Genomic DNA, 12,567 nt, shown 5'->3' on the forward strand with positions numbered 1-12,567 from the left:
TAGATATAAAAACATTTCGTAAACACAACACCGCATGCAGTACAAAAGGAACATTCATTGCATGCTTGGTCAAACAGCCACACAAAAACCTTTAAACACAAAGAGAGGAAACAAACTGAGTAACGAAGTAGGTACACATTCAGGACAAGTTACTGGAGTCAACATACAGTTTACTTTACCAAACCTTTAGTTTACCAAACCTTTTTGTTACATGTGGAGAAAATAAAACATTAGTGCCAAAGAAAATATGACACTGAGATTAATCCAGATATCAGTACATCTACATATGTATCAATTCCCATGATTGTTCTCTTACACACAAGCTATTAGGATACATTCTATATGGATAATACAACTGAAATAAAATAAAGTAAAAATCAGCAATTTTTCAGAAACCAGTGTTTTTAATACAGTCTGAGGAAGTATGCTCCAATCTGCATGCTTAAAAGCCATATATATATATTTACTGTACCTATATCTGGATACATCCCTGACATTTTGGGTGTTATAAAAGCATGAAATGATTCACAGACAAGTTGCAACACAGAGCCATAATGAGCTTTTGAATCACCGATACTCACACATAAAAGGGGGCCTGATCATCAGCAGGTGCTGGAGAAGATCTAGAATGTGAAGCATACGATGCAGCATCTTTTTACAATGGTCTTAACAAATGTCAGTGTCTCAGGCTGAATGTGAGTTGCATACATATGTAGTTAAAAGTGTGAGCTTCTGTTTGTTTATTTTATTTATTTATTTATTTATTTTTATCCCTCCCACCAACATTCCATCTACACCTCCCCCAGAAAGCATCTGCTCTTTATTGGTGTCTATAGCAGTGATTATTAACAAGCACGGGAAAATGGAACTGCAATCAATCTTTTATTCCTTGATCAGGAATTCATCCACACACTTTAGGTTAAGGCAGGTGAATTTTGATTCAGCTCAGTAATTATCTGGCAGATGTTACTAGCAGCTGCTGCTGAGCAAAAAACCCTGGCTATTATTACAGAAATATAAGAGCCTCTGGCAAGGTGGAGTGAGAAGTTAAAAAAAATGCATTCTGGCAAGGCCACACATCTGGTTTTCCCCAAAAAATAATGAAACCTGGAATTCAAGCTGGCTGGTCTTGAACTCCTGAAACTCAAATATCCTTGAGTAAAAATAAAACAAAGGTGCAATCTGCAATAGGTGCACAGTACAAATGTTTTGGGTGGTTTTTCAACAAATCAGGTTCCCCATAAAACATGCAACACAACTTTGTAAGTGAAATGTTTCATTTAAGCCCCACCCATGCCTCCACAACTTCACATTTGAGGCCCTACAGTGCAGCCCCCTCCCTATATGCTGTAAGTTAATCAGGACTGTAATGGGAATGATTTGATTCCTCTCCCCACAGGCTAAGCATGCTGCCTCCCACACGACTGTTAACCCGTTAGTCTGAAAGACTGGGCATTGAACCACTAGGGTCTCCTGCATGGCAGGGCAGAATACTTTCATTGGCCTCCAGACTGATATGGGCTAGGTTATGCACCCTGTTCAGCAATCAGCAATCGCTACAGTTCTGCATAATCAGAGCTCTCCAGTTTGGGCATTTGCAGAAAAATCCAGGTGTATTTTTGTGATACTGTAATTCAGTGTTTTTCTGGCAACAGTGCTCTTGACAGTGTAAAATGAACGAGAAGTGATGCTGTACTGACAAAAGAGGGTAACAAGAGCAAGAGCAAAACCAGAGTCATTTAGAGCCAAATGTCACAGTCCTTCCTCCTGCAAGACTCCCAGTGAAGTCACAGCAGGGTTCGGCCTTTTATTTGGTTATTTCTTTGCAGTGGAGGGAGCAGGCTTCAACTTGTGAAGTTTTATTAAGCAGGCTTTTAATAGATAACTGTAGATGTCAAATGAAAACTTGACATATTCAGCATTATAATGACAAATGTCTTGTTTCTTTGAGATTTTCTACGTCCATCAAATCTCTGATAGAACAACAACCACCCTGACTACAACATCAAATTTTCATTTAAAAATCTACATTTACCAGTTAAAACCGACTGAAGAAATCTTCAAAAATGAACCTGTATCAATGGTACTTAGACAAGTTGAAGTCTGTTCCTCCCACACGGCAAAGAAATAACCAGGGTAAAAAAATCCTGGTACAGCTGCACCCACAGCTGTCCCAAGCCATGCCCTTTGAAATTTAAAGCAATACAACCGTTATGTGCTACATTTAATTGCAACACATTGTCAACCTTTTGCTCACTACTTTTTAAAAACTGTGTATTTCCATATCTTTTGCCTTGTGTATATCTTAATTTCCCTGTCTCCCTTTACACCACATTTTCTTTCTTACCACAGATGCTGATGCATATTTTCCTGCATTGTCTTAAATAATTGTTTCCTCTTTTCCTTCTCTCCCTCTCTCTCTCCTCCTTTTCATACATGTTCTCTACCCCATCATATATTTTCTGTTCTTTTCCCCCTTTCCATGTCTCCCCTCAAAATCTTTATGTTAATTTCTCTTTTCTAATCCCATCAATCTTTCCCTCTCCACTACTCCCATGCCCGCTCACAGACCCATTTACCCCTACATTTTATTTAGACACCTAACAATCACTGGATTACTAACAATTTGGATGTACTATCCAAAGATTCAGACAAAAATGGGCAGCCTGCACTGTGCAAGGAGAAAAACCAGATGAGAAGCAAGCTTTCTTCTTCAGCATCATGGCTGGGACAGAGGAGTGTGCTGGGGTTCCCAGCAGGGTCCTCTCCTTGACCATGATTGAGTCCATCTTTCTTATCAAATGCTAGTGATACTCCCAGTTCTCTTTAGTTGCTGTGGAAAGATGCAGTCTATCTTTGGTTTCATCTTTCTGATGCAAGGGTAGGTGGGAGGGCTACACTGCTCTATCCCTCCCCTCCCCTTCTGATTGTTGTGACTGGAGTGTGTGCGCGGGGGGGTGGGACGATTCTGCTACTCTAACCGTTTCTCATTCTCTTAAATCTCTCTCCCTTTCCCCACGAATATCTCCAATTACTGCTACTGGGGCTGCTATACTTGTGTCTACACAACCTGTGGCCATGAGCCTCCCAGTTGCTCTTCAAAAGGTTTTTTTACCTTGTTTTGAGTAAAGACAGGCAGAGCAATGCTGATGACAGCAAAGGAAATGCACAGGTTGACAGACGTGTGGATTTCACAACCGTGCTAAAAATAGCGGTGTCGATGTTGCAGCTCAGGCTCTGAAGCCTTAGGAGGGTGGTGGGCTTCAGAGGACAAGCCACAACTTCAAAGTATTGTCTACACAAGCTATTTGCAGCACAGTAGAATCAGCCCTGTGAGCCAGAGTCTGACAACCCAGTCTGGGAGGCTGGGTGCCATGGGCTGCATACACATATCCTCTTAGGAATTGTCTATACTAGAGAAGCACACCAAATCAATTTAACCCTTGCTTGCATTGATTTAGCTTATGTCAGCAAATTACCAATTTAAATTTATTCAATATAAGCAAAGATTATCATGGTTTTAAGTGTCAACATAGGGGTTTGCACTGATTTTGCGAGACTGAGTTTTAAATCAATTCAAACCAGTGTACTTTTGTAGTACAGACAATGCCTTTTCTTCTCCTCCTCCCCACAAAGGAGCTGAAGTGAAACTGGCCTGATGCTTGTCAATTTCACTGCTGCCCACAGGGTTCAGAAAACTAACAGGACTAATCAGCCTGGCAAAGCTCTAAGCAGCAGCAGTACAGGCTCTGGAGCTTGCTCTCTGCAGACTCAGGAAGACATCACTGAATCCCTTTACAGATGGTTCATGTTTGGAAGGTTATCTCCACAACTATAAGAGCTACACACATAATTTTATTTTAAAAGGAAAGCTTAGATTCTGAAATTGACAAAATATACGGTGCGGGGAATGGGGAGGGAAACGGGGACACTTACTCTCCACATGCAAGTGGATTTTTCAAGCCTTGTATTAAATCATGCACATTCTAAAAAGTCTGTTGTTTGGAGTGCTATTATTACAATAGTAGCTCCCTTTTATGTACCAACAGAGAACTGGAAAAGCCTTCACAAGATGTACTGTATTTCTGCCTTTTGTCATAGATGTACTGAAAATATCCTTTCAACATTCTTCTTCTGCATTAATATCACGTGTCATACTTTCTGTTTGGCAACCAGCAAAGATGAGTTCATTATAAAGATATTCTGCAAACAAAATCACTTGTGCTATGGCAAGAACAACTCACATTTCAGAATCACAAATCCCCAATTAAAGTCTTCTTATTTTCTTGATATGAAAAGTTTTTTTCTAAAAGCCACATGGCAAGTGGAAAATTCTAGTTGCAGCTCCCCAATTAGAGGTAAATAGAAATGTTGGGACTTGAATGAGCCTGATTTGAGAAAGTTGCTCTTTAAAAGGTTTTGATTACCTTGTTCTCGAGTAAAGACAGGCAGATCAATGATAACAGCACCAAAGGAAACACACAAAACCTTTCACAAATGATTTCAACTTTCAATTATATAAAGCCCCAATTTAAAGATGACTTTAATTTTCAGGAGCAAAAAACTCCCCCAAAACCTGTCCTGATTAGAATATTGACTTGCATTATGTTTCTTGACTGCAAGTCCCTTCCCACCACAACTCTTACCCTCGCTTTACCTACTTTATATCAGATCCAATGAGTGAATGTCTCCTCAGCATAGCCCGGGCCTGTGCATTGGTTAAATTAGTGGTTGTCTCTTCATTAATGGATAGAATACAATCCCCCACACCGATTCGTCCATCACGACTTATGGAACCGCCATGGATGATGCTGCGGACTATCATTCCCGAGCCGTCTTTATTGGAACTTACGGTCATACCTATTATAAGACAGGCATGGAGCAGATTATTGTGTATATAAATAAGGAACACAGTGTATAAAGTGAAATACACTCCACCTGCACTGAGCCATAATGGAGTGTGCAGATGAAGGAGATGTGAATTGCACCCCTAAATCTGGGTCTGGTTTCAATGCACTCTATAGGCCCAAAGATGCTAATCCAGCCTGTGGGCAGGAACAGCAGTCACAGCCCTAGACAAAGACATTATTATTGAACTTTCATACCAAAAGAAAAATGTAACTGAAGTGGTATTTAAAACAGAGAGAAACAAAAATAAAAAAAGCTTGAGTGAGAGAGAGATAAATTGCTTCTAAACATGATCAGCTAGATCAGTCTTAGATGGTAAAGGTAATTTTATTTATTTTAATTATATTAGAGAGGGTTTTTAAAAAACAAAACCAGAAAAATCCTGAGGTTTGAAACGAAGTCAGGATCAATAAATAGGAACAGAAAAGTCAATACACCTAACGCTGATCAACATATTCTTGGTGCGTACAGAATGCCTGATCCAATGTCCATTGAAGTTCATTGGCATCTTCCCATTGATTTCAATGGACACTGGATCAAGTAGTGCCTTATGATTTAGATTAGAGCGTGTTGTTGAGAGAGAGATCATATGTCAGTTATATACACTTTAGCTAGGTCACGCAGTACCTTATAAGCCTACACTTACAGTCAATCCTTGTTTACATCTTCCTTTCACTACAGGAAGTAGGAAAGACAGATGCTGCTCACTATTTTGGTTGATTCTGACTCATACTCACTGAAGGATTTCAAGTATGTTTGTGTGTTCGGGTATTTTTAAATACAAGTTTTTTCATTTTTTATTTTTGAGCACATTTAGTGTTCATGAAAAGTACCTGACTGTCATTCTCCAGAGCTGTCTTTCTCTAATAATCTACAGAACAGGCAAAAGAAAGGTACCTGTAGGACAGCAGGTCAAGCTCCTCTACTCAGCACTGCCAATGAACCTCTAGGGATGGGAGGTTAATACTATCTCCTTAACCAAGTCTGCCTTTGTCCTCTGTAGTAAGAGTGCCACAAAGCGTGCCAGTTAACACCAAGGCCAAATATTTCAAACATAAGCACCTAAAGTTAGGCTCTTAAATCCACGTTTAGTCTCCTTAATAACAATGACCTGATTTGTAGAGTTCTGACTACCCACAGCTCCCACCCACTTTAGTGGGAACTAAAGGAACTCATTGCTTCTGCAAAGCAAACCAGGTTTATGTAGGGGGCCTAAATGTAGATATAGGAGCCAGCACCCAAATTCTGAAAATTTTGTCCAGCACAACAAGACCCTGGAACACTCATTAAGGTTATACTCAGCCTGCTTACACCCCTAGAGCTTTTGAAAATAGGCATAAAAGGTGATGTAAACAAAACTGGGCACCTATAAGCACCACCACAAAGGTTCTTTCACACTCATAGAACAGAATCATAGAATATCACGGGTGGAAGGGACCTCAGAAGGTCATCTAGTCCAACCCCCAAATAAAAAGTGAGGAACACATTTTGAAAGGGGGAAATGTAATGATTTAAAGAAACAAGTAACAATAGGCCAAATACTGGCTTGTCCTATGCATGGACTCATGCCAGAAACTATAAAGCTCTTATTAAGTGGCTCCTGATTACATGAAACCACCTCTCTCCCCATTTGCAGTTGAGATCAATGGAGGCTACAGAGACGGAGCCTCCTGAGTTGAAGCAGGGGGCTGCTGCTAACAAGCACGGCCCTGAACTCTGGAATGGTCTTCCTTGCTTTGGCATGCCAGGGCCCAGATTTATTAACCTCCCAGGCACACTACAAAGCTCATCTCTTTTTCAGGGCATTTAATAATAAAACAGATGGAAGGACACAAGGTTATTTGGGGTAGAGGACTCATGTTTGGCAGGTATTTTGAGCTCTGGGCAGGTTCTCTGATTGTCTCAATGAACACGTACATATGTATTTTAACCTACTGTAAAACACCCAGAGGAAAGGATGCTTTCGATTTTCATAAATTCTTCTACCCCATGGCTAGTAGTGGAGTACAGGACAGAAGTCAGCTGCCTTTATTCCGCCACCTAGGTTAGTTCAAAACCAATGCTGCACACATGACAGATGGCCAGCGTAGGCTGTGGTCTGGGGGCATCGTCCATACGTTTATTCTCACACACTCCCGCATCCAACACTAATCTCTGGGCAGATCCCCTTGCACGCGTTATTCATAGCGGAAACAGAACGCACATGTAGTTCTACGTTGAGCTGCACTCAGCGCCAGAACGCAGGCAGCATGTGTGTTCCTTTCTGTGGGCATTACCCGTTTCCCGGGTGCCAACGAAAATCTCTCTCCAGATTATGAACCCAGTTTCTCCCTTGGGTAAATGAGCACAGCTCCACTGTAATCAACACAATCATACCAACGACAAATTTGGCCCCTTGCCTATGAGATCACATCAATATTAAACTTTACTTGCATGTCTGATGTCACATCCATGACTTCAGAAGAACAAGCAAAGAAAAAAAATGAAATGCCACCGCTAGTGCATCAACAGCTTTCACTAATATTACCAGAGCAATGACACTTTACCTTTCATTATATCTGAACCTCCCAACATAGGTTTTTTAATTAAACCGCAAGCTAACAGTGTTGTGTCTGAGTTTGAAGCCATGACCGATGCCATTTAAAGAAACAAAATGCCAGTTCTCAACTGAAATAACTGACACAGCTGCAGCTTTCAACACCATTATACAGCACTTGATTTAGCTCCTTTACTAAAAGTGAAAGTTAAAAGCAGTGCAGCCATGTGTGCAAAACGCTGGCCAGGCCCCAGCAGCACAAGGGTCCAGAACAAGAAGGGGTTGCAAGGGGAAGGGGGAGGGGACAGCCAAAAGCTAGATTCTTTTATTTTCACATTATATCATACATACTACGACTAAGGAATTCCAGCTTTTTGCCATTTAACTTTGGACTACATATAAATACACTACATACTCTGGACTACATATAATTGGGTGTTCTTATGTTTATGTTTCACTGATACACTAGACATGCAACTTACTGACCCTACTCACTGCACCTACAGTACATGTGGACAGTATGGAGTGCTTAGGTATTCTTGGCAAAGGCTGGACTTCGGACTACATTGTGATCTCCAGCTATATGGTGGGGAGCAGGGAGAGTAAGAGCTCCCCATCCATCTTTGCACACCTTGGGTAAGGGATATCTAGAATCATACAGTTTGCATTTGAAGGGACAGCTGTCAAGATACACCTCTCCTGGGAGTAACCCAGCAGAAAGAAGGCAGGCCAGGGCTCCCCCTACATGCTTCAATCATCAATACATGACTGTTAGCTATTTAGCTAACTAGAAGGAAATGACTACACAGGGCTACTATGTGCCCTACTTTGGGGGCAGTCCAGAGCTGCACTGCCCCATGTGGAACACCATTAGGCATTCTGGTGCAGTGCCTCCTGCGATTGACTAGATGCACTGTAAAGGGAATAATTTTCCACAACCTTTAAGGGGGGCCACCTACATCCCTCTCCATACAGCCAGCCAGCCAGCCAGCTTTACTGGCCAATACATGGGGGGTGGGGGGAGGGGAGGGGATGGAGCTCCACCTGTTTTCTGCAGAGTTGTTTCCAGCAAATGGCCACGTTGGCTGTAGTCCCGCATACCCAGGTGCAGGGGCTGAGATGGCCCTTATACAGGCCATACCAAATGGAGCAGGGAGCTATTCCTGTCTATTCCCCACTGCAGGGCCACTGAAGGGCAGGGTACAATCCAGCCCAAAATGTTTCAACTTGTCAACTGAGCCTGTGCACACCATACTGTCTAGTCATATTGTGGGTGCAGTCAGTAGGGTCAGGAAATTACACATCCCAGATAAACATAAAACCATAAAGTCTGGAATAAGGTTTAACAATTATTGAGTCTTTGAACTCAAAATATTATCCATTAAAGAGATAAAGGGCAGCTTTTTCAAATGTATTTAGACACCTAAAGATGAAAACAGAAGTCACATGAAATCAATAGGAGTTACGTGCTCAACCTACTTAGGCCCTGTTGAAAATCCCCCTAGATAACTATCTGTATGCTTAGGTGCCTAAATACCCTTGAAAATCTGGCCCAAAGTCCTTTTCATGCTCCAGTGCAGAACTCCTCAACCCTCTGATAGCCAATTATACAAACTGCTTAGTCTCATTTTCCTCAAGTTTCAGTCATGACCTTAATTTTATTTTATTCCATCTAAATCAGTTAATATAAATGATGATGGTAACGAAGAAAAATATTAAAAGTATTAGATTTTTTTTTACAAAACAGCTCAGTGTAGAAGTTCCTCCATTTTTTGATTTATTAGAAGGAAATATATTTGGTTGGACTATCAAGCACTTTGCTTTTTTTTTTATTGTTGATTTTTATTTTATTATTGGAGCTTAACTGACTGATGAGGCAACACCTGCTTTCACCACTCTCAATGAACTGAGACCAGGAGAGGACTGAGTATAAAGGCAAGGGTACACCTACTATACTACAGTGAAGATCTTCAGAAGTAACTGGAGTAGGCTGAAAAGTGAAGACAACAGGCCATACAGACAGGGAAATATTAGCCGAGAAAGAGCAATCACACCAATGATCAGATACTCTACCTAGACTTGAATTGCCTTTTGCAATAGTGATAGTCTTCTCATGCATGTTTTTGGGTGTATTTTGGATTGTGGAACTTCCCTCAGTAGTAGATGTCAGGTAGCTCTTTTCCATTAAATACACTGCATCCTAATACAAAGAAAAAACAACATTTCAATTCAAAACAGCAAGTTCAAAATATGACTGAACTTAATAGGATGTAAAAATCACAAATATTTGACAATAAGCCAAGCTTTAAGAATAACAACCACAGTTACCAACTTTCACGCAGTAAGTCAGCACCCCAACTTTCACAACAAGCCAAAAATCAAGCTAATCCCATTTCAAAACAAGGCCAAAACAAGTCAATCCCTAAGAACCTCAACACCCAATGTGACTAGATCCCCTCGGCGTACAGTCTGGGACTGTGGTGATCCCACTGTGCCCCCCTGACTCTCTCCCCCCTGCTTGCCGGGCGAGCTGATCAAAAAGAAAAAAGAAGCAACAAGCTACGACAAGCAACAAGCTACAAGCCAAAAACTAGTCAACAAGCAACTTACAAGCCAATTAAGCGAAAAAGAAGCCCAATTTCTGTTTTTTTCCCCAAGGTTTGGCATGTCTGATAACAACAGCTAATTTAATAAGAAACTGCAATTTATTTATTTTTTTAAATGAAAATCACACTGAGCCAAAGGGAAGAAAATATACATCAAAGAGGATGTCATTAAAAACCTAATAGTTTGCACAGAGTAGTATCTAAGCTTGTTTGTGAACTGAACTATATGTTTATATGAGGCGGTCAGATGCGAGAACTCCCTTTTCACATCTCATGCACTACCCAGGCCTTGAGCTGAGGCATACAGAAGAAAGTGGGTTAGTATGGCTAAAGCCTTTGCTCCAGTTCCCCTATTTGCCCTGCTTGTGTGTAGTGATTTATTGCTGGTATAGGCCAGCAATGAATTCCTTTACTAGCTCCTCCATTCCCCCAGAGCAAGGAGGGCAGAGGAAGAACTGTGATTCAGGGATGTGTCTCTCAGCCACACCACCTGACAGGGCTACTCCTGGGCTGGTAGTCCTTGCTCTGGCTTGTGCCTAAAGTCACAATCCAGCTATGAGATACCAGAGTTGACTCCCAGAAATAACTTTATGTTCGCCAGGAAGTAGCTGTGAGCAAATGTTGATTTTTCACAATGACCATGGCATGTAAATAATATTCTCTGTATAAAAGCCATACAACAGGATCTTTACTTTTCCAGTAAGGTCAGGGTGCGCTGTGATAGCAGAGTTTGTATTTTGTGCAACTTCGGCTGACACCTGAGGTTCCATCCAAGCAGCTATGTTTTCATATTCAGCATGTTTCTCAGAAACATCTGAAGGCAGAGGACCCTTTTTGGAAACACCACCAGCAGGTATCATGCTCGTGTCCTCTAAGGATTGGTTCTCTCCCACTTCCTGGATTAGATCCACGTTGTATAGATTCTTGTTGGATGGTTGGAAATCAGTTGAGGCATTTGAGGAATCTTCACCAACACCCTGTTAAACAGAATCAGGAATAGTGAATAAAAAAAAAATTAACGATCTTATATAGTTAGGGTCCTACCAAATTGGCGGCCACAAAAGAAGTGTCACGGACTGTGAAATCTGGTCTTTTGTGTTCTTTTACCCGATACCATACAGATTTTATGGGGGAGACCATCATTTCTCAAATTGGGGGTCCAGACCCAAAAGGCAGTTGCAGGGGGGTTGCAAGGTAATTTTAGGGGGTTGAAAGGTTATTTTATGTTTTGTCACCCTTACTTCTGCGCTGCCTTCAGAGCTGGGCAGTCAGAGAGCGGTGGCTGTTGGCCAGGTGCCCAGCTCTGAAGGCAGCGCAGAAGTAAGGGTGGCAATACCATACCATGTCACCCTTACTCCTGCACTGCTGCCTTCAGATCTGGGCGGCCGGACAGTGGCGGCTGCTGACTGAGGGCCCAGCTCTGCAGGCAGCTGCACAGAAATAAGGGTGGCAATACCATACCATGCCAGTCTTACTTCTGCGCGGCTGCTGGCCATCAGCAGCAGCGCAGGAGTAAGGGATAGCAGAACTCCCTGCTACAATAACCTTGCAACCCCCTTCCCCCAACTCGTTTTTGGGTCAGGACCCCTACAATGACAACACCATGAAATTTCAGTTGAAATAGCTGAAAACATGAAATTTAAGATTTTTAAATTTCTATGACTGTGAAATTGACTAAAATGGACTGTGAATTTGGTAGGGCCCTATATATAGTATTGTTAAAATGGATATTTTATGCTAAATATGTTAAACTGAAGCTAAAGCTTTTTGAACTCTTACGTACAACTACTTGTTATCAAATAAAATACAGTGTCTTCACAGATCACTGACCGTCATTTTACTATAACAAGATTTTCTTTTATAAACATTTTCTTCTTTTGTTGCATTTTTTCTACTATTAAAATATTTATGGCAGAAAATATTTACAGGCCAGATCCTCAGCTGGTATAAACTGGTATAGCTCTAGAGACTTTCTACATCAATATTTATATGCTTGTCCTGCAACAGGGCATACTTGCAGTAGATGGACGGGGAATATAAAAGACCGGAAGACCCAATGCTGAACAACCAAGTGTGGATGTTTTCAAGTTTGCCAAGCTTTCTTTGATAATCCACATTTTTATTTAAAAGAGAGGTCAAGCAGTATTTACTCCAAATTTCACTGACCTGGGCTGCATTACCACAGTAAATCTTTTTATACAAGATTGGCTGAAAATTTTAAACCTGACTATTGGTTTAGGGGGCTCTTGATTTTTGGATGCACAGTTTACAACACCTTAAAGGGCCTGGTTTTAGCACTTCCTGAAAATCAGGCCCTCTACAGTTGCGAACTGGTATGCAAAGTCCCTAGTCATTTTTGAAAATGCAGGCTACTAACTACTGTTAAACAATGTATCAAAGATATTAAAGCATTTTCCTTCACCATCAGAAATAGTACGCAATTTCTCTTATTCCATCTCTTTCCTTCTTCAGCATATTTCAATAGTTACAAGAACTCTCCCCTCCCCTTAATTCTCC

The 12,567-nt window shown here is 41.2% G+C and overlaps 1 protein-coding gene across 12 annotated transcripts in view; it reads right to left on the minus strand.

The window, feature by feature from the left end:
* The window catches only part of MPDZ (multiple PDZ domain crumbs cell polarity complex component), a gene marked incomplete at its 5' end in the record, with an annotated part of 133,938 nt that overhangs the window by 59,054 nt on the left and 62,317 nt on the right, over window positions 1–12,567 (minus strand). For 8 of the 12 annotated variants that reach the window (XM_084628273.1, XM_084628274.1, XM_084628269.1 and 5 more), the window contains 4 exons: window positions 582–623; window positions 4,662–4,860; window positions 9,518–9,644; window positions 10,743–11,027. In XM_084628273.1, coding sequence (XP_084484399.1) covers window positions 582–623; window positions 4,662–4,860; window positions 9,518–9,644; window positions 10,743–11,027 — 653 coding nt within the window. The remainder of the gene's footprint in view (window positions 1–581; window positions 624–4,661; window positions 4,861–9,517; window positions 9,645–10,742; window positions 11,028–12,567) is intronic. The other 4 variants (XM_084628271.1, XM_084628270.1, XM_084628266.1 and 1 more) reach the window with 1 other exon arrangement.

This window comes from Lepidochelys olivacea, assembly GCF_965140295.1.
Source record: "Lepidochelys olivacea isolate rLepOli2 genome assembly, chromosome: 5".
Taxonomy (NCBI): Eukaryota; Metazoa; Chordata; order Testudines; family Cheloniidae; genus Lepidochelys; species Lepidochelys olivacea.